The sequence below is a fragment of the Erpetoichthys calabaricus genome, chromosome 1 (assembly GCF_900747795.2).
Source record: "Erpetoichthys calabaricus chromosome 1, fErpCal1.3, whole genome shotgun sequence".
NCBI classification, from domain to species: Eukaryota; Metazoa; Chordata; class Cladistia; order Polypteriformes; family Polypteridae; genus Erpetoichthys; species Erpetoichthys calabaricus.
In genome coordinates, this window is record NC_041394.2 from 243,217,369 (window position 1) to 243,244,156 (window position 26,788).

General features: G+C 40.1%; 1 protein-coding gene across 2 annotated transcripts in view; it reads right to left on the reverse strand.

Moving 5' to 3' along the window:
* Positions 1 to 26,788, reverse strand: part of LOC114660526 (death-associated protein kinase 1-like) — a 108,129-nt gene that overhangs the window by 71,772 nt on the left and 9,569 nt on the right. The window contains exons 2-5 of one of the 2 annotated variants that reach the window (XM_051931212.1): positions 9,169 to 9,368; positions 8,176 to 8,282; positions 7,973 to 8,071; positions 6,984 to 7,088 (exon numbers count right to left, since the gene is read on the reverse strand). In XM_051931212.1, coding sequence (XP_051787172.1) covers positions 6,984 to 7,088; positions 7,973 to 8,071; positions 8,176 to 8,277 — 306 coding nt within the window. In that variant the 5' untranslated portion in view covers positions 8,278 to 8,282; positions 9,169 to 9,368. The remainder of the gene's footprint in view (positions 1 to 6,983; positions 7,089 to 7,972; positions 8,072 to 8,175; positions 8,283 to 9,168; positions 9,369 to 26,788) is intronic. The other variant, XM_051931216.1, reaches the window with a different exon arrangement.

Consider the following 26,788-nt stretch of genomic DNA (forward strand, 5'->3'; position numbering starts at 1 on the left):
ACGGAGAGCTTCCCGGCCCGTCGCGGGCGAATACGTCATCAGTCCGCACCTCACCAGAGCGGGACGACTCTCCGCCCCTTGAGGTCAGCCCAGACCCTCTCTCAGATCTGAGCTTTCAATTCAGACAAACACCGGCCTCATTTAGAAGGGAGCAGTGGAATGATGATTCCCTTAAGTTTGCGAAGAATGTAGTAGTCCTCGCCAACGGCCAACGCACCAATCAGCCCATGCCACAAGGACCCCACTTTGTGTTAGAAAATGACTTATTATATCGGGTCAGTGAACACGAGGGGGGAGTGCGGAAGTTGCTGCTAATTCCACGAACTTTCCGGCGGCAAGTTTGTGAGTTAGCGCACGCCCATCTCCTAGGAGGCCACTTGGGCACCGAAAAAACTTTAGAGCGTATTAAGCTCTGTTTTTATTGGCCGGGAATTAACGAGGAGGTTCGCCGCTTCTGTGTTTCGTGCCCGGAATGTCAGCTGCGGCAAATTCCTAGGAGGGACCGTGCTCCTCTCGTTCCCCTCCCCTTAATTGATGTTCCCTTTGAAAGGATAGGGGTCGACATAGTGGGACCCCTGGAACCCTCGGCCCGAGGACATAAATATATATTAGTCCTCGTGGATTATGCAACCCAATATCCAGAAGCTGTCCCATTGTGCTCAGCTAATTCTAAAGCAATCGCACGGGCACTGATGGAGGTCTTTGCGCGAGTTGGAATCCCTAAAGAAGTCCTTACGGACCAAGGGACGCCGTTTACCTCGGAGACGTTCAAGGAAACGGCCAAGCTACTCAAAATAAAGCACTTGAGAACCGCGGTGTATCATCCTCAAACCGATGGTTTAGTAGAGAGATTTAATCAGACTCTCAAACAGATGCTTCGCAAGGTGGTCAGCGGGGATGGGAGGAATTGGGATCAGCTCCTCCCCCTCGTACTCTTTGCCTACCGGGAAGTCCCGCAAGCCTCAACGGGGTTCTCACCCTTTGAATTGTTATATGGGCGACAACCCCGGGGCATATTGGACATTCTAAAGGAAGGTTGGGAAGGAGAGGCCCTTCCCACAATTAATATTTTGGAATATATCGCACAGTTACGCGATAGATTTGCGAAGATTCAACCCATATTAAAAAGTCACATGCAAGAGGCGCAATCAGCACAGGCCCACTACTATGACCGTGGCACGACACTCCGGGAGTTCCAGCCGGGGGATCGAGTCATGGTATTGGTTCCCACCTCCCACTCTAAGCTACTTGCCCACTGGCAAGGGCCATACGAAGTTAAAGAGCGGAAAGGGCTCGTCGACTATTTGGTGAAACAACCCAATCGTCGACCGAGAGAGCGGATATATCACGTGAACCTGCTGAAACCGTGGAAGGAACGGGACCCTGATCCCACCTCCGGCCAGCACCGCTCCCTTTTTGCTCAAAGTAATACCCTTAACTTCGGGTCTAATTTAAATAACCGACAGAGGCGGGAGCTAGAGATAGTTATTTCGTCCGTCCCGGAGGTGGTTGACGAAATCCCCGGAAGGACTTCTCTGGTTGCCCATGACATAGTGACTGAACCCGGGGTCATAGTCCGAGAACGCCCGTACCGTCTTCCCGAGGCAAAGAAAGCAGAAGTGGAACTGGAAATCAAGCGCATGCTGGATCTAGGAGTCATAGAGGAGAGTCATAGTCCCTGGTCCAGCCCAATTGTCTTGGATCCTAAGCCCGACGGAAGTTGGAGGTTTTGCAATGACTTCCGTCAACTTAATCAGGTCTCACTATTTGATGCTTATCCCATGCCTCGAGTGGACGACCTCCTTGAGAGGCTTGGACAGGCAGAATACTTGACCACACTTGACATGACCAAAGGGTACTGGCAGGTTCCTTTAACGGACTCCGCAAAGGGTAAAACCGCGTTTAGCACCCCTAGTGGGCACTGGCAGTATCGTGTCCTTCCATTCGGGTTACATGGGGCTCCTGCAACTTTCCAGCGTCTGGTGGACAAAGTGCTCCGCCCCCATAACACGTATAGTGCTGCCTACCTGGATGACATCGTCATCTATTCCAGCACCTGGAAGGAACACCTACAGCAGGTTGGAGCCGTGTTACGGACATTGGGAGAAGCCGGTCTTCGTATCAACCCAAAGAAATGTTTCTTTGGATTGGAGGAAGCCAAGTATTTGGGCTACCTGGTGGGTCGTGGTACGGTGAAGCCACAGTGCTCTAAAATACAAGCCATTTTGACATGGCCTCGTCCGCGAACCAAGCGGCAAGTCCAGGCATTTCTCGGATTAGCGGGGTATTACCGCCGGTTTGTACCACGTTTTTCAGAGAGAGCCGTGCCCTTGACTAATTTGACAAAGAAGAGGGCTCCTAACACTGTGGTATGGACTGATATGACTGAGGCAGCCTTCAGTGACTTAAAAAGGGCCCTGACGTCGGCACCCGTGTTAAAGGCGCCTGATTTTTCACAGCCTTTTATTCTCCAGACGGACGCTTCGGACACAGGCCTAGGGGCAGTGCTGAGCCAAAGTGTCGATGGTGCTGAACACCCCATCATGTTTCTGAGCCGGAAACTGTTGGATCGGGAGACCAGATACGCGGCAGTGGAGAGGGAGGCTCTTGCGATAAAGTGGGCGATCACACAGTTGAGATACTACCTCTTGGGTCGGGAGTTTACTCTAGTCACGGACCATGCCCCTTTACAGTGGATGGCCCTACACTAATCTTCCCTCTCAATCTTTTGCAGACCATTCTAGGGAAATCCCACCCGGCTCTGGGGCAGCCACTGACGTCACTTCTGGTTCCGGTCGGGATGACATCACTTCCGCTACTGGCCTTTAAAGCTGCCATCTTGCTACCTGGAAGTCAGTTCTGTTTTGGACTCGGTGGTGTGAACATGTATGCCAATTTTGATCGCTTTTGCAGCCGTAATGGATTAAATGGGTGGCTGCCCCAAACCTTCTCGATGTCTTTTGGTCGTTCTTCTGACACAGGGTATATCAGCAAATTCTGCAAGAGAATATGAGGACAGCTGTCTTTGATCAAAAATGCCAAATACAGGAGTAAATCAATAACAGATTAGAATGATGCAATTTACAATGCTGAAATCTGAATCCTGACCTCAACTTACTAAAATACTTTGTGTGGTCAGACGCAAGCCATTTCATAAATATAAATGAACTCAAACTGCTCTTTGAAGTGGAATTAGCTAAAATGCCAACATAATGAGGTACAGGTTTGATCAAGAGTTATGTAAGTGCTTGACTGAGGTAACTTCTGCAAAGGGAGATTCCAATGGTTACTAAATCTAAGGGTTTACATACTTTTACATTCATAATCTTTAATATTCCATAACTATATATATTGATATAATATATATATTCAATGAAGATATGGCACTGTATAATATGAACTGTCTTATTAATTTAATCAGACTTCCTTTATCTGTAATTATGACTTAATGACTTATATGCACATCAGATATTAGATAACATTTATAACATAATACACTGAGAAGCTTTTTTAACGGATAAGAAAGGAAGAAAGAAAAATAGCATTCTTTGTTTTAAGAGAAATCCAAAAGTGCAGTCAGCCATGCAGGCAGGCTCATTTTCTCTAGGAAGCAAATAAGCTAAAGGACAATTCAAGTCATGAGTCATTAACCAGGCATGAAGTTAATAAATCAATAAACCAGACAATTATTTTTTATTGAACAAAACACAAAGTTTTGTTTAATAATGTGTGTTTATTTTGAAATAAAAAACAACACATGTTAAACAATTCTCAATCCAATCTTATATGTTTGCCATGAAGTTTAATGGCACCTTGTGCATGCATATAAGCTTGCCCTGAAAACATGCAGCACCACAACAATGGGAAGTCAAAGTGGCATCAATGACGTCACCAGCAAAATGGTTAACAACAATTTGTTCATTCATGAGACATTGCACTGAGCAAAGTAAAGACCCAGAAAAAACCTTTAAAGAAGACAGAAATGGGCTGCTGGGTCATGCTGGTTATATGATAAGAAAAATTTTATTTACTTGTGAAAATACTATATAACAACGACATAACACGTAACAGGAATTTATGGTGTTTTCTAAAAAAAAAATAATAATAATAAATTGGTATTTTGTAAGAAGGCTTCATGCAATTTTAAAATAGAAAATCCAATTAAATTTAATGAGGTAGTGTTATATATGTTTGTTATAATATTAAGTTTAATGTCACTGTCTCTGTGCACACTGTTATGGATTCATTCATACAGGCAGACCAAGTATGGTACGCAGGGGCTCAGCATTTAGAATTGCCAAGCCAAGCACAGGACTAGATAGCCAAAGACAACTGGAGGATTGTATAGTCAGCCTAAAAGACAGAATAGTATACTTCTGTCCTCTGTCAGCACAAATCTTCTTTCCTTGTTGGGAGAATGAGAACTGCATGTAGGCATTGTGCTATTCCTGTATTTTTTGAAGGTGGGGTTTGAGTCCTTTCCTGTCCTTGTTTGGAGACCAGAAAGCGAGCCTGCATGTGGAGCAACCAGTATATAAGGATGGACCTACTGCCAATGCACTTTGAAGCTATCGGACGGAAGATTATGTCCTCCGTCCGGAAAATCCTTTCAGCGTGGTGACAAAAGATGGCAGATTGCGTAGATCGAGACTCCAACCTTGACAGAGTCTGTCATAAGCTTCCCGTCTGTAATATCGCGTAAAATTGTCAGTAAAGAAAGCTAAAGTACAGTAATCCCTCGCTATATCGCGCTTCGCCTTTCACGGCTTCACTCCATCGCGGATTTTATATGTAAGCATATTTAAATATATATCGCTGATTTTTCGCTGCTTCGCGGGTTTCTGAGGACAATGGGTCTTTTAATTTCTGGTACATGCTTCCTCAGTTGGTTTGCCCAGTTGATTTCATACAAGGGACGCTATTGGCAGATGGCTGAGAAGCTACCCAACTTACTTTCTCTCTCTCTCTCTCTTGCGCTGACGTAGGGGGGTGTGAGCAGGGGGGCTGTTCGCACACCTAGACGATAGGGACGCTCGTCTAAAAATGCTGAAAGATTATCTTCACGTTGCAATCTTTTGTGCAGCTGCTTCCTGAAATGACATGCTGCACGGTGCTTCGCATACTTAAAAGCTCGAAGGGCACGTATTGATTTTTGCTTGAAAAACAAACTCTGTCTCTCTCTCTCTCTCTCTCTCTCTCTTTGTCTGCTCCTGACGGAGGGGGTGTGAGCGGCTGCCTTCAACAGCTTTGTGCCGCGGTGCTTCGCATACTTAAAAGCCAAACAGACCTATTGATTTGTTTGCTAGAGATTGTTTTCTCTATCTATGTGACATTCTGTGCTCCTGACACGCACTCCTTTGAAAAGGAAGATATGTTTGCCTTCTTTTAATTGTGAGACGGAACTGTGATCTCTGTCTTGTCATGGAGCACAGTTTAAACTTTTGAAAAAGAGACAAATGTTTGTTTGCAGTGTTTGAATAACGTTCCTGTCTCTCTACAACCTCCTGTGTTTCTGCGCAAATCTGTGACCCAAGCATGACAATATAAAAATAACCATATAAACATATGGTTTCTACTTCGCGGATTTTCTTATTTCGCGGGTGGCTCTGGAATGCAACCCCCGCGATGGAGGAGGGATTACTGTATATCCTTTTTTCTCATGTGATTTTTGTACTGCTGTAATCACTATGGGAGGGATATCGCCTTTTATATCATATTTCTATATTTTTCGGTTACTTAACATGCCGCAATTTCAAAAGAACACATTTCCGGAGAGCTAATGCCTCCTAAGGAAACGGGTAGTGATTACCAGAATGAGGCATGTTAGTGATACGATTTAACCATAAATAATTAGGGGGGTTGCGAAATGTAAATAGCTAAGCAAACAAGGAAAAGAATAAAAAGTAGTCATAATCAAAAACTCGGTTAGAGAAAATCACACAAGAGACTTGAATGAATGAACTGCAAGATAGCTTGAAAAAAATTATATAGCAGCATAAGAAGGAATTACTTTTGTTTTGCGGAGAGAAAAATATTGACTTGTTTTGAAAATATGAGACATTTTTGTTGCTTTTTATTTTAATAATGTCTATTTGTGATATTCTACAAATACACACATACTATCCACATAACTATCTAAAATAAACTAAAAATAATTTTCTTAATACTTTTAAAAAGTACTGAATAAATGAGTTTTGAGTCTAAACCTGAAAGAGGTATTCGATAGTGGTGGTTTTTCAAGTGGTTAAAGATGAGCTCCTGTGTGCTGAAATATGTGAATTACACGTTTCTAGCATTTGTGGATAATAGTTAACTAACTTTACGATACTAACTTAATGGTACTAACTTTCTTGCCAACAACTGTCCACTTCATATGCCATAGTCAAAATTTTCTGCTATATAATTTCATCCTGGCAAAAGTTCAATGGCATTTGACACTGACAATAAAAAAATAAATGCTGTCCCCATCAAATGAATTATAATGGACAATCGAAGATTAACCACGTGTGAGCTAGCAGACACTATTGGGATTTGTTAAGAATCACTTAAATCTACTATTCACAAACAGCTAAACCCAAAATGTTGACTCCTGAAATTAAACATAACCATATCCAATGTGCCAAGGAAAATCTCATGCTAAATCATTAAATCTGACTAGCACAGAAAAACTTTGTGCATCAGTGTTCACGAGGATTATGCTGAAATACAAGCTAGTTTGATTTGACTGCTGTTTCTTTTAATAAGTCAGGCTGAAATCTTTTTGATTACCCCTTTTGTTAATCCAAAGTAAATAAAATAAATCAGATAATGAAAACATGATTACTAGCAGCACTAGAGAGTTATAAAAACACCAGGACATAAATGAAAAATATTATTATTCTTATTGCTTTCATGAGTTTAACATTTTTCTAGTGTAACAGCAACACCTGCTGGCAATGCAATATTGATGTAATGTTTTTAATGGGTCTAGGGAACACTTGTACCTTATCAGCCTGGTAATTTAAAGCTTCTTGGTTTCTTTGTAGAAGGTAAGATAACACCTTCTGACTCCCTCCATAGGCCGCAAAATGAAAAGGTGTTAGCCCATTCTATTGAAAGAAAATGCATGTACATTATAACACCATACAGGCACAACAGCACAATACAATCTGCACAGCAGAGTTGAGTATATTCTTATTTTCAAGATGCATTGCAAAAATGTATATAAAACTCAATTTTACATTTAATTTTAGTGTTTTTTTCATTTTCTCTTGTAGTGTTCTATCATACATACAATTCAGAATGTTATTCTCTTTTTTGTGCTCCCTTCACAATTCAAATATCAATTCAATAGCTGGGGATTTTACTTTCCCTTTATTGCTCAAAAAGGAAAAGATAGTGTAAATGTAGTGTCCATGAAATATAATCAATAATCGGCTAATTTTTAGCTATATTTGTACTTGTAAACCTAGATTTTGGTTGCAAGGATTATCACATAATAAAGTATTTTAGCTTGTACTAGTAAAAGTATTTTATTTATTATTACATAATACAGGCAATATATAAAGATCCATTTTTAAGCTGTAAAACTCTGATTACAATTGTACTATATCAGCAATCATATGCCATAATGTTTACTGTTGGGATTCAGGCAATGATACTGTAATCAGTGAGGCTTCTTACTACTTTTTACAACATTTTTGTTACAATTCTCTAAACTATTTTCTTTTTTTCAACATACATTGGCATAATTAGTATTTGTCCACTATTCATTTCCTCTGTTTTTGCACATTTTTGACACCAAATGTTTCCAGGTCTTCGACCAATGCCTAAAAGTTGTTGAATAATTGAACAAATACTTTGTTTCTTCATTTGTTTGTTTCTTCATTTAATTAATTTAATGTAATAATCCATCTCGAACCCTAATGATTTAAGAAAAGAATGGTTTGATGGAAGGTAAGATACTTTTAGTATCTAGCTTTAGGGAATTTACCATATTAGTGCTCAGCGTATCTCCGCCAACTCTCGTTAAGAAGCAAACCACATTCAGCTTCTTCATGATGGCAGCATAATGCAGGGCTGTGTTACCATACTGAAAAAAGTAATTAAACAAAATCAGAAAATACAATATCAAATAATTAAACATACACAGCACTATAAAATGACAGCTCACTTAAAAAGGTAAAGTTTATATACCTTGTCACAATAGTTAATATTTACTTGATGATTGTAATAAACTTGTACAATCTTCTCATTAGGCCAAATTTTCACAGCTTTCAGAAACTCTTCTTCATGCATTGTTACTAGAAGAAAATAATATGTACTAAGTACAAAAAGCATAAAACACAGCATTCATTATACAGCTTTCATATTTATGAAGTGATAACCCATTAGTAATTTAAACTAAGTTTTAACAAATTTTCTCTTGAGTGTAACACAACAAACAAGCACAGTTCACATTTGCAAAAATGTAACTATAAATATAATCAAGAACAACAAAAAAGCATATTAAAAAAACAGTCCCCTATTAAAGTTATGGAATACAAAAGAGCACTATATGAAAGCACAGATCACATAAATTGTTAAAAATATATTTAACAATAGTAGTGCCCTTCTGAGAAAAACTCCTGTGATTCTATTCACTCAGTGCCAGAACTATAAACAATTGCAATGGAAAGAGGAAAAACACCAAATACTACACAAACTTATTATTATGTATTTTATTATCTCTCTATTATAATAAAAAAAATCTTGGGAGGAGAGACGAGACATGACTTTCTCAGAGAGACACTTTCATGTCCCATGAGACAAGACTTTGTGCCAAGAGATTTAACCACACCCGAGGCTGGAAATAAAAGACAAAGAGTAGATGACAAAGTAGAACGTCGTAAAGAATTCAAAAACGTGGACGCAATACACATGCAGAGCAGTTTAGAGATAATGAAAGTACTAAAATTTGAAAGTCTCAAAAAAATGATAGTAAAGATGGCATTAGCGCAAACAAACAGAAATTCTTACTCAGTGAAATAACGCAACAGCGAAAAGAGATTGAATACATTGTTCAGATTTAAACTTTAACTCGGAGACTTGTAGATCGTCTAATTCATGTTGCCATCAGGGAAAAGTAGTGTTTCTTCCCAATGAAGAGAATTAAAAATTTGTTGCTTAGTGAAAGTGAAATCCACTTACGCTGTCACGCTTGGGTCACAGGGTTGCACAGATTCACAGGAGATTTTAGAGACAGAAACATTATTCATACACTTCAAAAAAAGTCTCTTTCAGGAGTGAATCGAGCTCCGTGTGTAGTTGGAGGGGACAGTTCTGTCTCTCAATTAAAAAAACAGAGAATCTTCCTCTTCACAGGGGTCCACCACAGGAGCAGAGGATGTCTGGGGGAGAAGAGACAAGGCAGTGAGACAAAAGGACAGCTGCTGTACAGGCTTTTAAATGTTTGAAGTGCAGCGGGGAGATGCAGATCACGCGGCATGGCAGCAACAGCAAGCCAGCAGTTAATCGAGCAAAGAGGAGGTAAAAAAAAACTGCATTTGTTTCCCATTGTATCACTGTTTAAGAGGGGGTTTGGGAGGAGCGACCACGTCTCCTTGGGGTGCGTTCAGCCCCCCTCTTCACAACACGAGCAGCAGAGACCCGTAGAGGCTGGTGCATAGCGCAGACTGGATGGGTTGGTAATATATAAATAATTCTGGATGGAACATGAAGCTTATTTATACGTGTCATTGAACAACTATGACAACAGGTAATGTCATGCCACTGTCAACTGAACTGTGCAATTTTTTATGCAATACAAATAACAGGCCATTCACCAAAACAAATGTGAAAATGTTTTTGAGTAAAGGTAAGTAATCTTGTCCATTTGACTTTGTTTCGGAATAATCAAGTTCAGAAAATAATTTAACTAATAATTTACGAATATTTCCCAAAGACAAAGCAAATAAAAGACCATTCTTTCTAAAAGGTTTGATAAATGATAAATTTGATTAATTTGTCTGTGCATTTAGAAGATAATGCTTTTTCATTATTTTTATCTTTTTTTCCAATATTTTGGCCTCTACAGCATTGCAAGTGTCACTTAATAATGACAATTTCTTCAATTTATTTTCATCTAATTAGTTTTGGACAAAAAGGTTTTCAATGCCGCCTGAGAGCTCCAGGAATCTGGATTTAACCTCCATACAATTTAATATCTTCTGGACCACCAGGGGCGTACCACTTCCCAAATCCCGACACAGACAGGCTGAGACACAAGTTCAACATAGCACGTTTTATTCTTCAGTGGGGAAGCGTTTCTGTTGCTCCCCACTTCACAGCACAATAAAAAAACACCAAATAATATGACACGCAGTTCTTTCTTCTTTCTCTCTCTTCTTCTTCTCCACTCCTCCTTGCAAGCTTTGTCCTCCACCTCCTAACTCTGGCTCCTCACTGTGAGGTTGGCAAGTCCTTTTATAGTGTCCAACCTGGCAGTGCTTTTGTTCACGTGATCTGTAAGCACTTCTGGGTTAGGCGAAATCCCCATGCCACATGGCTCATCTATTTTTACAGTACCCTCTGATGGCACCCACGGTACCAAACAGGGCTGAGATAAAGAACTCCAAGTCCCATAGTGCCCTGTGGAAATCCGGGGCACCGCTGTAATCCAGGGGAGCTGCCATCTAGCATTCTGGGGGAAGCAGTGCCCTAAACAGGCTGCCTTCCTCCATCCTTCCACTTCTTGAGGGTCCTGTTTGAGCTGCCAGCCGTCTCTTACAACCTGTATGAAGTGTGCACATTCTCTTGTATTTCATTGGTGGTCTATATGTACTTCAATGTGCTCCCAAACTTGTAAAAGTTAAGTTTGACTTGTGTGTGTATACCTTGAGATGGACTTGTGTCCTATGTTGCTGGCATCAGATCCCCATGATTCCTCCAAGAACAAGGCAATGTCAGAAAAAGAATCACTTTAAAAAAGCAGGACATTTTTCTGGCTTATAGTATCATGTAATGTAAGCATTTCCAGGTACAATTTAGTAGATGAGATCTTTACTGCACTCATTTTCTACTTGGCAGTTAATCTTAAATGTATCTTTTTTTTGTTTGTTCCAAACATTTTTTCATTCCTGTAATCCTCAGCTGGTTATCGTGAACTTTTTCCGAAAAAAATTATTCAATAAAATCTTCATGGCATCAGTTGCCTAAAGCGACACTACTGAAAAGTTTCTTCCAATTCCTGGTCCAATTTGTACTGTTTGGGGTTTGATTGTCCAATTTCCCAGTTATGCCATTCCAAATTCCAAAAATAAGCCTATGATCTTAAGTTTATATACTGAATCTTGTAGTTACTAAAATGGAAATCACAGCAGCCAAAATAAACCATAACCGATTTGCATGAATCACTTATTACTTCAATATGTTGATTTTTTATTCCGAGTCAGTTAGCCTTGCACTTGTGACAATATGCACTATTTTCCTTGAAACCACCTCTAGGACAAAGCAAAAATCCAAATCCAAGTTTGAATCCAAGCCCTGTCACTGTCTATGTAGATCTGGTACTTAAATGGCACATCTGAATCAGTTTTCTTTTGATACTTCCTCATGCTGCAAAAAAACCCCCCAAAAAAACATCCATCCATCCATCCTCTTCCGCTTATCCGAGATCTGGTGGCAGGTGCAGCAGCTTGAGCAGAGATGCCCAGACTTCCCTCTCCCCGGTAACTTCTTCTAGCTCTTTTGGGAGAATCCCAAGGCGTTCCCAGGCCAGCCGAGAGACATAGTCCCTCCAGCGTGTCCTGGGTCTTCCCCGGGGCCTCCTCCCGGTTAGAAGTGCCCGGAACACCTCACCAGGGAGGCGTCCTGGAGGCATCCTGATCAGATGCTCGAGCCACCTCATCTGAAAATCCGAAATACAACTAGAAATGTATTAAATGTTAATTCAAAAGAGACAGTTGATCTGAACAAGTTATTTACCCCAAAAATGTGTTTATTATTCATGACTTAATTTGATTTACATCTAATGAAAGAAAATACTGTTTCATTTTGTTAACTTACAATTATACAGATTGCTCAGCATGGTCAGTGATAAAATCCAACAATTAACAAGGGGCATTATTCAGCAATATAATGGATAGTGCCTTGAAGGTAATCTCTCCCCAGATGTAGAGATAGAATGGAAGCCTACGGGGGACCACATAATGCAGCATTATACTGGCACCTGGGGCCACTGGAGGGAGTTCTAGCAGGGATGCTTCAAGAGTTCCAAAAGCTATTCTAGGGCAAAGACGTAACTTATGAGCCTTCCCTGGAAGCTTCAGAGCATTACTCAAAAGTGCTTGGAAATGGGAGTTTTAATGTTTGCAAAAAAGAGAGGGGCCAGAAGAAGGAGAGAAGACAAAAAAATGAGGAAGAAGAAACATAAAGTACCATGTTGGTGGGAAAACACTTCAAGCACTTGCATTTCAGATCTGGTAAAAACCATGTATACTTAGGCCCAGAGTGGCTACAGGTTATTTATTCTTCCTTATAATTTTGTACCTGATTATCTCTAATACCCTGTATCGTTCAGTTAAATACATTAAAATAAACTCCTTTTTAAATTCAAAAAGGCTAAAGTATAAGTTTGGGTCCAGGCTGATTCTGAGAGTGTTCCCAACAGTCCACAGCTAGTTAATTTAATATAACTATATGCTATGTGGCTGTAATGTTGCTCTCTTTGCAAGATGTGCAAGCTAAACTCATGAGAATATGAATAAACTTACCCACAACCATTCAGTTCATCTAGCTTATATGATTTTTCAATAAATAATCTGTGCTAGTATCTCAGCTAAATGTTTATTAAATAGAATGTCCATTTCAATTACATGACTGGGCTTTTTTCTAGCTACAACTATTCTCTTTGTAAATAAATGGGTATTAGTTTTTGTTCGGCATGCTCCTTTCTTCAGTTTCCTATAGTGCATTTGACAATTGTTCTGTTTAGCTTAATTAATTATGTTGTCAATGCTTTGTAGAACTATGAGAAATAGTTTTTTATATACTGAAGGAAAAACGCATTTTCTGGAATGAGAAAACTATAGTTACAGCTTGTGTACTTTCAGAAAAAATCTAACCTTGTCATAGAACTTCTATCCCTAATGTGTGGCTGGGGTTGGTGTGTGTGTGTGTGTGTGTGTGTTCACCCTGGGATGGACTGGCACCCTGTCCAGGGTTTATTCTTGCCTTGCTAGGTGAGATAGGCTCAAGTACCCCCTACAACCCTGTTCAGGATTAAGCGGGTTAAAAATGACTGACTTCTAACCAAAAAAACATCTTCTGCAGTGAAGAACTACAACTTACCAAACAAAAATGCATAAACTGCACATTCCCACAGAAAGGTGCAAGTACAGCAATACCTGATCAGGGTAGCTTTTAAAAAGATCCTAATTCAAAGCTTAAGTAACAGCAAGAAAAGGCCACACTTAATTTTGCATTTCTGTGCATTCTAAAATGACATCAGAAGCAATGGAGATGACCTTTAACATGTCATGTAGCAGTGTTACGAGATATTACGAATTAAGTTGTTCTATTGTTTTCTGAACGCAGCAAAGGTTTTTGGATACTGGCAAGACAGAGGACCACCCAAGATCCAGATGCCCTCAAGTGACCACACCAGAGCAGTACTGATACATGAGTCTGATCCATCAGTTAGATTCAGATCTGCCGCCATCACGGCCACTAAAGCCACAGGCAAACACAATGCCTGTATAATAATAGTATAGAAAGCGACATGCTCCATACTGCTGAACTTAGAGCAAGGTAACCTGTCAGCAGACCTCTGCTCCCACCTCTTAGATTTCTGAACCTGTAGCAGGACTATGGTAGATCATATACCTAGCTACAGTGGTGACAAAAGTGATGAGGAACGACAGTTGCTGTGGATATGCTCCCTTGACCTGCCCTTTTTGCTGATCATAAAAGAGTACCTTTGGGGTGCCCTAGATTGCAACATCCAGGTTGTTCTGATGCAGGAATATTATACTACTGTAGATTCAGAGGCTTGTTAGCTCTGTGCATGAGGTCTGTCAAGCAGTGGTTGCAGCAAGAGGTACTCACACAATACACTGAAGAACTGCAAAGCAACTGTTAATGCTCATACTTTGTATTGTTTTCATAGTGTTTTTATTGTTGTACAGTTTTGTTTTTCTATTATTCTCTTTTCTTTATTGTTGTCTCAGCAATTGTTGCATTTTAGCGCAACAAGTGCTGCATTTCTTTTTTATGTACAAAATATTTAAAAACTGAATAGACCGATTTCCTTTAGCTTCTGGGAGCGTGGTATAACTTCTGATCCAGAGATGAATCAAGTTGCTCTTCACTGCATAACTTTTAGCGCTGTGATGCATTTTTTGTATCACAATTACAAAACTGAATTACATTGTGGTGTTATATCTTACCATGTCTGAACCAATTAGCAACTTATCAGAATTTTAATTACATCTGCATATTGCCTGAAGAGTTATGGATTATAATTAATCTTCTTGCACTCTGTACATACAGTGTCTACACAAAATTGAATTTAAAAGGTTTAACCAGTTTTGATCTTTATTAAATATTCTTCTGCCTTCCTTTTTATTTTAGAGTCTTGATTTACTTGCTACATCTGAATATGCATTACTATTATGAAACTGAGTTTTGGTATCATTTTCAGTTTTGCTCTGCATGCATGCAACATATTGTGAAAGCCCCTTCTGCCTATATACAGTAATACAGCAGCATACAGCACTCTGCATCCAAGCTTTCAGACTCACTATAAAGACAAATGTAGCAGGTACTAGCAAGTAAAAACAAAGTTATGTGAGGGCTTTGGCATTATTAGCTTAGACTTGTGGCTTTGTATTTCTGACTTTGATATATGGTTTTGTTTTTTTAGCTCTGCCTCTCCTTTTGGTATTCTGATTGCTGCCTGCTTAGGCAACTTAGATATACAGTAGCCTTCTCTATATGCATCTGTTTATCCCTTTGTCATTTTCCTCATTCAAATATTCTTTGTATATTATTTTCTGACCATAAAAATGGCCAATTGAGAAAAAATAAATAAATTAGCTGGAGTTTAGATCATTACATTTGTATAACCATTTCTTTAAACTTGCCACTATCGGTTCCATTATTTTACAGTGGACAGGCTTACTGGTTTATAATGACTGGAATAAATTTCACTTCCCTTTTCATAGTCAATTCAAGCCAATTTTATTGTTACATGTTCTTAGGACAATGAAATTCTCACTTTCTACTTACTTCTTACTTACTGAGGTGATATACTCCACAAAGGAAAGGTCCCTTGAAAAAAACATTTAGTCATTTAGACTATTTACATCTTTTCAACCGTTGTTGGCTTGAAGTTATTCTTGAAGGTCTTTTGTAAAGATGTCATTGATAATTTAATAAGTAACTAATATTTAATTGGCATGAACCATCTTCTGACTACATTGCACTTAAATATTCACTTAGCAATAAATGAAAATCTGTTAATAAGGTAACAAAACTACTATAATAATAATAATAATAAAATTATGTTATGAGACAGCAGTGGTGGATGACAGCCCCATGAACTAGAATTCACACCTCAGTCTAGTCAATTTCACCTTTTCCCTAGGTCTTTGTGTGTGTGTGCGTCTTCAACAGGTTTCTTCACAAAATTTAAAAACAAATAAAAATACAGTTCTTGGTTAGGCTGATTGGCAATTCTAAATTTATTTGAATATTACTGAACATAGGTGTGCATGAGTCCTGGTGTCCTGTTCGTTGACTGTTCCTACCTTGTACTAGAGACACTCACTGTTAAGAAAATACCAGTTTCCATTGAATTTGGTGCCCCTTATGATTTAGCACTAGTGTATTAATGCATGGTTGACTAGGATCTCATCATGTTTGCATGTATTTTTGTAGTATTTCTCCTTTTGACTTAATGCATGCTCCATGCTACTAGTAATGTCCAAGTGCTTGCAAGTGTATTACATGTTATCTTCATTTTCACAAGATGCTCTTTTTTTGAAAGCTGATATTGATGTTTGGAAAAAGGGATAAAAAGAAACAAAATAATTTTTAAAAAGTATTCAGTATGCTCTTGGCCAAGTTTGACACACATTTTATATTAGAAATATAAGGTGTCCCAAAAGTCACTATACACTTCCAGTTTTTTATTACGATCACTGTTACAGAGTAAAATTGCCTGGAGATGCTGCAGGAGGGGCGGCACAGTGGCGCAGTGGGTAGTGCTGCTGCCTCGAAGTTAGGAGACCCAGGTTCACTTCCCGTGTCTGCGTGGGTTTCCTCCGGGTGCTCCGGTTTCCTCCCACAGTCCAAAGACATGCAGGTAAGATGCATTGGTGATTCTAAATTGTCCCTAGTGTGTGCTTGGTGTGTGGGTGTGTGTGTGCGCGCCCTGTGGTGGGCTGGCGCCCTGCCCAGGGTTTGTTTCCTGCCTTGCGCCCTGTGTTGGCTGGGCCCCCGTGACCTTGTAGTTAGGATATAGCAGCTTGGATAATGGATGGATGGATGCTGCAGGAGTTTGCTGTGCCACAACTTCAGGCAAGAAGTGACCTTGCTAATGTCTTTTTTCAAAAAGACGGAGCCCCTCCCCAGGTTAGTCAGAGATTTCCTGAACAGCAAGTTTCCTAACCAATGGATTGGTCGAAGGGGTCCCCTCGAATGGGCTCCATGCTCCCCTGACCTTACACCTTGTGACTTTTTTTGTGGAGCTATATCAAAAGCAAGGTGTGTGCAACTAAGCCCCCAGTAAACCTGTCACAGCTTGAGGAAAGAATTTCGCATGGCCTGCAGCGAGGTTGGGGAAGAGATGCTGCAAAACATCGGAGAGGCTTGTACCCGAAGGTGGCTGAAAGTTGCTCATGTGGAGGTATACAACTAGTCTTCAAGGCATTGGAATGTGATGGCAAGCCTAGCAAATAAAACTGCAACGACTCCTTTGTTGATGCTAGAAATATTATTAAACTCAGTTTTTTGTGTAATTTTTAGGAATTTATTAAAAATGTATAGTGACTTTTGGGACACCCTGTACTTAAATTTATTAACTAAATCTCATCAACATAGAAACATGTCAAATTCAATATAAACAGAGTAAAATGGCAATAATAATAAATGCAGTTTCCCCTGTCTGCATGCAAAATGAATAAAATTGTCTTATATGTATGTAAAAACCTTACAGCCAGTGTTCTATAATACTAGATGAATAACACTGACTCATTTTACTTTTTTATTTTTGCAGGGGACACATTATGTCTTTCCCCTACCTGGCACTTTCAATATTTTATGCTAAGAAGATAACCTATTTGTATTTTTTCTTGATTTTAGTAATACTCAGCCCTGCATTACTTGCACCTGCATGTATAGTTAACTATATTCACAATTGGGGAAATTCAGAATGACTAAATGACCAGTCAACATGGTGTAAAAAATGGTAGGAATAAAGACGACTCAAAGGAAACTCATACAGATATAGTAAGACTACTTAATTCTACACAGAAGCTATTTGAACTTAATAATGAACCTGAATCCAAGGGAAAAGGTGGAAATACTGCAAAAGGCTGCATTCTATCCATGTTTTATTATGTTTATTGTTGTTTTTTTATGATATCCTTAAAAATAACAAAAAAAATGTAATAAGACTACAACAAAGATGAGTGCAACAACTCATACAACAGTATAAACCAGTTTAAAACACCAAAAGTATAGCACAATATTTTCGCTTAACAGTTGTGTTCATCATACTTTCTTGCACATGGTAAAGTGAGTTTATTGGGATGACTCACTACTGTTTTTCATTCACACATATACCCCAAATATTATCTTTGTTTTCAAGTACAGCTGCCACATTTCTGGGACATGATGTTTATTATAATACATTATTCTGACTCTTTTAAGTAGCTATAGTTGCAACTTGAAACAAAATATAGACATATAGAAATAATCCTAAATATATGAAATTTGTGTTTAAAGATGACACAATTCCACAAAAAGATTCTCATTTTGACAAAAATGTAAAAGAAGAATAAATTGCCAATATTTCCTCTACATTTACATACTTTTCTTTAACCAGTTCCAAATGGCGATTATTTTTTCAGCTGCAGTTTTGCCAACATCAAAAAGATTTTGGTGAAACTGTACCCAGTGAGTACAGTACACTTGATACAATTAACAATGGTGTCATATTTCATTTTTGCTGTTTAGTCAGCTTTATTCTATTATTAGCGAAACATTTGTCCTTTCAATATCACAAGATAATGAGATTAGGAGAAACTATTTGCCAGTCAGAACACACAGATATTGCCAGTGAGCAGGTTATACTTTTATTCAAACATTCTTTGGCGAAAATGTAACTTTTCACACCCGGTAAATCTGCAGTTCACATATCCTTCATTGTGTTTAAACGGAATTTTCACTGTTCTCTTTTACTATTATTCAGAAAAGAGACACAAAATTTATTATATTTTTATTATATATTTGCAATTGTCTTGACATTTTTGGATATTAAAAAACAGGCATTAGGTTTTTTTTTCTTTTTAATGTGTCTTATTTTTCTTGACACATAAATAAGTTCAAACTTCTTTTCAATAATAATTAATATTAAGAAGTTAAATACCAAGTATTACAATTATGCTACTATACAGTAGGACCTTAAAACCTCTTCTATGTTCTGTCCGTGTGGACTCCTTTATATAGATGTGCAAGAGTTTAGATTGAACAAGGTATATCGTTGCTCCCAGCTTGTGTTGTACATAGAGCTTGAAATGGACTGGTAAGCTGTACCGGCAGTACTCCGTGCTTTGCGAACTGGAGTAAACCTCGAATGGGACACCCCACTTCTTCACTATATTGCACGCATTTTAGCACCACCAAGCTGCCCCCTGCATATAAGCTTATGTACAGTATATAACAGCTCTCAACAATCCATTCTGGTATTAGTTTGAAAGCCTTTTATATCGCATTGTGAGGAGCAGAAAGAAGCCGATACTTAAGGGAGTACCACTCCAAGGAGGCCACTTGCTAACCTTGTCTTCTCTGAGTTTCACACAACCTTTCTTTGTCCACTTCACATCTCATTTGCCATGCAGGTCGCCACCTCATCTCTTTTCCTTTGTACCACAACTGGCCTTTTTCACTCACCACCAACCCCAAGTCTCCGATTAAAGCTACAGCTTGTTCGATGGTGCTGCTCTGCCTGTGGGATTTATCTGCAGGAATTGCATGCCCCATTTCTCTGCATGATCACAGCTGAAACAAAAAAAGTACACGCTGCCCACTCGCATAAAGCTTTATTACCAATGAATATCAATAATTAAAAAACAAACACCTGTCAGCTAATTTTCCTTTATCTATAATGTCACCATATTTAAGTCAAATCTGTCAAGTCATTTTTAAGATTTTGGAGTATTTAACTTTTCTTTTGGGTGATTACCCATTATATAGATGTATCGAAATGTCCTTTCTTCACTCTTCACAGATGCCTACTGCCAAATTTCAGCTTCTAACAAAATGGGAAATAGTGCATTTGTTGGTCAGTGAGTTCATTTTTTATTAAACTAGGGTGCTTCGCCCCCTGCTTGCTTCGCTCGCCAACCCCTGTGTTTGGTTAATTGGATATACAATTTTACATTTTTTTTTTTTGGAATTGTTTCAATTTCATTATTTTCACTTTTACTTTAAAGCTTCATTAAAAACAATATTTTTTGGAGACACATTGTGACAACGCAACGTATAACTGCCCGTGAGTGAATATTGTTTCTGTTTCTGAAATAAATAATCCGAGTTTTTCTGTTTGTCCCTGTGATTTATTGATTGTCATAGCAAAAGCTATTCTCACAGTAAACTGTAAACATTTTACTACGAATGGCATATCACGATCTTGTGAAAACATAAAAAGATGTAATTGAACAAAATGTATGTGTGTATAGAAAATAGGACAGAGTGATGAAACTTGTTTGTGTTTTGCGTGCGTGACAAAAAGCATGTATACTTTCTAGAAGTTTCTTTTGATGATGTGTGTGACAAGAAAATATACCTTTAGGGTAATGACTTTACAAAATTGGAAAAGTACAATGAGTCAGGATGCTATTTTTTACTTACATGGTCAACGATCAGGAGATTAGAAGGGTATAAAAGAACAAGGACATCTGCGCTCGAGGCAGATGAAGTGCGGTGTCCTAGGACTGTGTTTCTCTGACATTTTACCTTTGCCTGGTATGTATTAATAAAAGGTTTTTGACTAATTTTAATTTTCTTCTCTGTCTTCAGTCACAAAAAGTGTCCACAGTTTTTGGCGCCCGGACGTGGGGCAAGAGACGGCCGGTCGACTCCTCCGGCGAGACCATTTCAGTGATCCGTCTTACTAGCGGACTGCCGTCAATTTGAGGCCTCCGGCAGCAGAGCATGCAGCTCCGGCAAAAGTTAGGACTGCCCTGTCCTGAAGCGGTTCTTGCGTGAGGAGCCCCTGGTCTCCTCTTTGCTACATCCACGGTGACTGAACGGATTTCCAGACAGAGTTCGCACACTTCCAGGCTGGGGTAAGCACCGGGGGATTTCCGAACATTTTTTTTTATTTTCTAAATAACGGGAGGGCGAGTTTCCTGTTGACCGTCTAGTCATACTCATATCTCAACGGGTTGCTTAAGGTGATGGAGACTTGAACCGAATCGGACACGAAGTCACCTGAGCTGGAACCCGGGGATGTGAGCGGACAGGCTAACGGGACGAGTAACGGGGTGGTATGGAAATATAAACCGAAAAGAGCACAGATTGCAGGATTGCTGTTAGGAAGGAATAAATAAATCTACATACGGAATAAGCAACAAAACCGTGTTCTCCTGGGAACTGGATCAGTTGATAGTTAGGTGTCTCCCCTTGGAACTAAGAAGGGAACAGTTTAGGTTTAGTGAGTGGCACACTTAATGCCTTGCTGATTCATACGTACAAGGGATTAGGCGAATCAGTATATAGTTGGAAAATTAAATACAGAACCCGGGAGGGCAAGGGAACATAATGGGATCACTAATAAGTAAGCCTGTTAATCGCCGCACAGGGGGATCAAAATCATTAGTGCTGGAAGGATTATTTTCGGAGGATCAACAGACGCCCCGTAGAAATGGGTCTCCTAGAAAATTTATAGAAAAGAAGACAGGTTTAGATTTCAAGAAGGCATGTAAGAAATGGAATAGACAGAGTAGTGGGCGTTGGCCGATAGAGGGGACAGGAGATGTAAGTGAAATACAGGAAGTCAGGAAGATCCTATGTAGGAATAAGCAGGGTTGTTGTAATAGTGGACCGTATCGAATGGATATGTTCGATAGATGGGAATTAGTAATAAAAGACAGAAATTTAGAAGCAGTACAGAAACAGAATGATTTGTTGCGGGCAAATGAGGGAAAGGCTAAAAAGGAGAAAGAGGAATTGCTAATTACATTACAGAAAGTTCAGACAGGCACTGAACCACAGGCAGATGGGAGGAAAAGGAAGAATAATCCAAATAAAGACCCCCTTTATCCTAATATTTTTTCCCCTTCTCAGAACCAACCTCAGGCACCTCCATTATCCCCTCCTCTATCCTCCATTCCGACTGCCCCCCCTGCACTACAACTAGCAGAAGTTTCTCCCGATGATTCCCCAGGCACAGATCACTATGACGCACCCTGTACTACACAAACCCCCGTCTCTAAATGCACTCGAAGTCACAGACCAGCTCCAACTTTTTTCTCCTCAAATCCTTCACTTACTTGCCCTTTAATAGAAGTTCCCAATCCCCATTATAACCCTGCCCATCCAGCTGGACCCCAAAATCCCACAACAGTTATGATACATCGGAATTGGGACATCCAAGAATTAAAAGATGTCGTGAATGCACTTCCAGATCCCAAGGAAGTAGGAGGACTAAAATTTGTTGAACAACTTGATCAGTTAGATAGCATGTATAAACCTAATGCTGCTGAATGGACCCAGGTACTTCGTCGAAAGCTTGGGACCACATGGGCCACTGTTAGCAGGGGTGTCCGCGATGACGTTCCATGGGTATGGAATCCAGTTTTAACTCGAGGACAGGGGATAGGTGGAGAAGGCGATTTTAACCCACAATGGGAGGCGTTGAGACAAAATATTGCAGAAAAATATAAAAAAGGAACGGACTGGTCCCTTATTTCTGCTGCAAAACAAAAGAAAGACGAGACGGTTGATGAATGGGCACATAGGATTCAAGACCTTATGGCTAATCACTCGGGCTTGGGGAATGCTGATGACCGCACCCGAGCTGCAGTTCCACCTTTTGTTTCCGGCTTGCGCCTTGATATACAAAACAAAGTCCGCACTTCCTGTATTGAATGGGAAAGTGCCACGTTTGATGAAGTCAAACGACATGCTGTACATGCCGAAAAACAAACTAAACAGAAGGAATCGGACTCTCATGCCAAATTATTGGCAGCACAGATGAACTATTATACCAGGAATACTCCTGACCAAGGTCGAGGATATGGCTTTAGAGGAAGGGGACGAGGACGAGGAAGAGGACGAGGTGGTTTTAGAGCTCCTCCTGTTGACCACACTAAGAATCCTTTTATTCCCTCTCCCTTAAATTCCAATGCTAATTCCTTCTCTTGCCACGCTTGTGGTGAAACTGGACATTTTCGTCGAGAGTGCCCTCACAGACAGCAACAGCCCCCACCTCCCCTTATTCCACCTGTTTTCTCTGACACCCCTGACCAACAATACTGCCCATAGGAAAACGCAGGGACCTCCAGTTACTCTTTTCAACTACCTTTGCTCACCCATAATTCAGAGACTGATCCTTTACTGACATTGTTCGTTGATGGCAAAGAGACTGTTTTCTTAATCGATACTGGTGCCACTCGATCTACCCTCTCGCTGGCAAAGGTCCCTGCCTCGAACGAAACTGTTACTGTACTTACTGCTTCTGGACAACCTCATCTTCTTCAAGTATCAAAACCTCTTCAAGTCCAGTCACGTCCTGGCGGACATACCTTACTGCATCGTTTTCTTTTGAATCAGCTTTGTCCAGTTAACCTTTTAGGAAGAGATCTCATGACAAAACTTTCTCTTTCTATTTCTATGACTGAAAAAGGTTTTTTCTGTTCAACCCCCAAGTTGTTGTGTCAAATTACCCCTTATCCCAAACCCTTTTTTGCAGCATGGACTTTAGATATTTCCCCACACACCATTCTCCTCAAAGCCCTACATTCATTTTCCCCTTGTCTTTTTTCCAATTTACAGGCCCCTGACATTTTACACTGTACTGCCCAATACTTCCCTATAGAAGTAGACACCACCTGGCTAGAATCTTTCCTTACTTCTGGTACTTGCCCCGAAACCCTTCACATCTACTGTGTTTTTATTTCATCCACAAAGGCAGCTGCTTCTGTTCATCTTACATGCTCACAGCACATATATTATCTTGGCGGCACAGTGCCTCATATTTCCTTAGCTAAATCACACACTGTTAAATGGGGGGAAATAGGACCATGGGTGGAAAAATGCCTTGAAAGAACAGACTGGTTACAAGTTACTCCAGGTATTTTTGATACTTCTGACCATTTAATAACTAAAGTAGTGTTTCAAACTGATTTTTTAGTACATCGTGCTTTGTGCCATCCTTCCTCTTTTGCTTGTTCATTGCAAACCACTTTCCCTTCTTGGCTCTCTATGCTCCCTGATTCACTATGGTCCCAGGGAAAGAATGATTATGGAAGGATAGCCCATTGTGAGCCTCTGGTGATCCACCCGAAATCCTCCTTCCGCCCGCACCGTGCCCAGTATCCTCTGTCTCCCGAAGCAGAGGCTGGCATCTCCGCCGTACATTCCGATCTCGTCAAACGCGGTGCCATTATTCCAATCGAATACTCTCCAGTCAATTCCCCCATTCTACCTGTAAAAAAGGCTGACGGTTCATGGCGTTTCGTACAAGATTTGCGACAAGTGAATTCTGCTATCTTCCCTAGGGCCCCTATCGTCCCTAATCCCTCCACTATCCTCTCCACTATCCCTCCTTCCGCTCGGTACTTCTCCGTAATTGACCTAGCAAATGCTTTCTTTTCTATCCCTGTTCACCCTGATTCTCAATTTTGGTTTGCTTTTACTTTCCAAAACCGCCGTTGGACATGGACCGTCATGCCTCAGGGATACACTGAAGCCCCTTGTGTTTATGGACAAGCTCTTGCCCAAAATTTAGACGGCTTTTGGCCGGAAAGAGGTAGTACATTGATACAGTATGTAGATGACATAATGATATGTAGCGCTACGGAAGAAGATTGTACAATAGATACCCAGAAATTGTTGCTGTTTCTGTGGGAAAATGGCCATAAAGTTTCTAGAGCTAAGCTGCAGCTAATCAAAACAACTGTAAAATATCTAGGTCATGACATTACGTATGGAACAAGAGCTCTCTCTAGCGATCGCATTACAGCCATCCAAAATCTTCCTAGACCGGTCACAAAACAACAGGTTATGTCTGTTTTAGGTATTCTGGGCTACTGCAGACAGTGGGTTCTAAATTTTACTGAAAGAGCACAGCCGTTGCAACAATTGGCTAATACTCCTGGCATTCCTCTTTCTGGCCAGGTCCAATGGAATGAATTTGCTGAAAAGGCTCTCTGTGACCTCAAAGCTTCTCTTCTATCTGCGCCCGCGCTAGGTTTGCCTGATCATTCTCGTCCATTCACTTTGTTCGTGGACGAAAAGCAGGGATTTATGAATGCAGTACTGACGCAACAACATGGAGATAAACAAAGACCGGTGGCTTATTTTTCTAAAAAACTGGATCCAGTGGCCGCAGCACTTCCTCCGTGTCTTCGTGCTGTGGCTGCAACAACAGAAGCTGTATTAGCAAGCACGGATGTAGTTCTCATGAGCCCCCTAACAGTTAAAGTGCCTCACGCTGTATGCTTTTTGTCACGCACGCAAAACACAAACAAGTTTCATCACTCTGTCCTATTTTCTATACACACATACATTTTGTTCAATTACATCTTTTTATGTTTTCACACTGTGACTGAAGACAGAGAAGAAAATTAAAATTAGTCAAAACCTTTTATTAATACATACCAGGCAAGGGTAAAATGTCAGAGAAACACAGTCCCAGGACACCGCGCTTCATCTGCCTCGAGCGCAGATGTCCTTGTTCTTTTATACCTTTCTAATCTCCTGATCGTTGACCATGTAAGCAAAAAATAGCATCCTGACTCATTGTACTTTTCCAGTTTTTGTAAAGTCATTACCCTAAAGGTATATTTTCTTGTCACACACATCATCAAAAGAAACTTCCAGAAAGTATACATGCTTTTTGTCACGCACGCCAAACACAAACAAGTTTCATCACTCTGTCCTATTTTCTATACACACATGCATTTTGTTCAATTACATCTTTTTATGTTTTCACACTCCTCCCTTTTTGAACAAAAATGATGTGGGCCTATATAATTCTATCTTGAAATGGTTGATGAAGGGGAAGGGGGAGAGAAAATGGAAGAAGCTATACGAGACATGCACTCATCATGTAGCACATATGCCCTTTCCATAGAGGCGGTAAAGTACTTAGATATTATATAGCGAAACAAAGGGATAATACAACAACCAACCAGGAGGAGGAGACAAAATGTCACAACCAAAGAAATAAAAACAGATCTTATCCATTGTCCCCAGGATCCGAAGGAGGATGCAAACCACTGATCCCAGGGATTTGTAATGCCAGAATTAGTGGAAAGTTCTTTAGAGAGAGCAGTGAGGCCTGCCAATGCACGAGTTATTGATCCATCTGGCGCGGTATTATTTGGAATATATGTACAACAAGCATCACCAAACATAGCACAGACACCTCCCTTTTCGGCAAGTAACATGTCCAAGGCTAGACGATTTTGCCAAGTCATCAGAGAAGTACGATCAAGCTGTTCATGTATGCCTTCAATAGCGTCTTTGGTGAAGTTAAGGAAACGTTGTTGGTTATAATAAAGGTAATTAATCCAGTCTACATTCTTATTAATAGTAATTTGGGGTATGATAGATTCAAAACCGGCTGCGACTTGATCCCTAGCTTTAAATCTGTCTGGGACACCCCTAGGGACTCCAATAGCATCTATGTATACTCCAGGGCCATGTAAGGAGAGGGAGGTAAGGATAGAAGTCTAAAAGGCATAACTAATTGGATTGGAGCACAGGTACCAGACCAATTAGGGGGAAAGGTGGCAAATAATTTGGACCTACGACACATCCACCAAATATCTGATCTAGGAGTGGTTTGGGAGAGAAGAAAGGAAGACAGAACGGTGTTCAGAGAAAAGTTAACCTGAAAAGTTTGAGAACAGAAAGAAAATGGTAATTCTCCTACCCATGTCGTTCCATAAGATTAATTTCCTTCGTGAGTTTGAAACATAGGGGTATCCATGTGACGAGTGGGGAAAAAAGAATAGATAGATTAGAACACTTTGAACTAGAGAGGGGTTTCTTGGAAGTAGTGAATAAATACAGAAGGCAGGGCAACCCCACGGGGTCAGAAATGTTAGATAATGGGAAAGGGACTGTAGCTAAATGGGGACGGGCTGCAGCGCACGCATAACAATGAGAACGATTAACTTGCTTAGCTGAATAGAGAACCCACTGCAACCATCTATTCTGATCCCCATAACCAGTTTCTACTGAAAAAATGGATGAAAAGGTGGAAATATTCATAATCTTAACAGGAGAAAAATCTGAACCAAAAGTTGGGGAGATGGGTGTGTGTGCCAGAGAATGAGGGGTGTTAGTAACAGGATTGTCAATCTTAATTAGA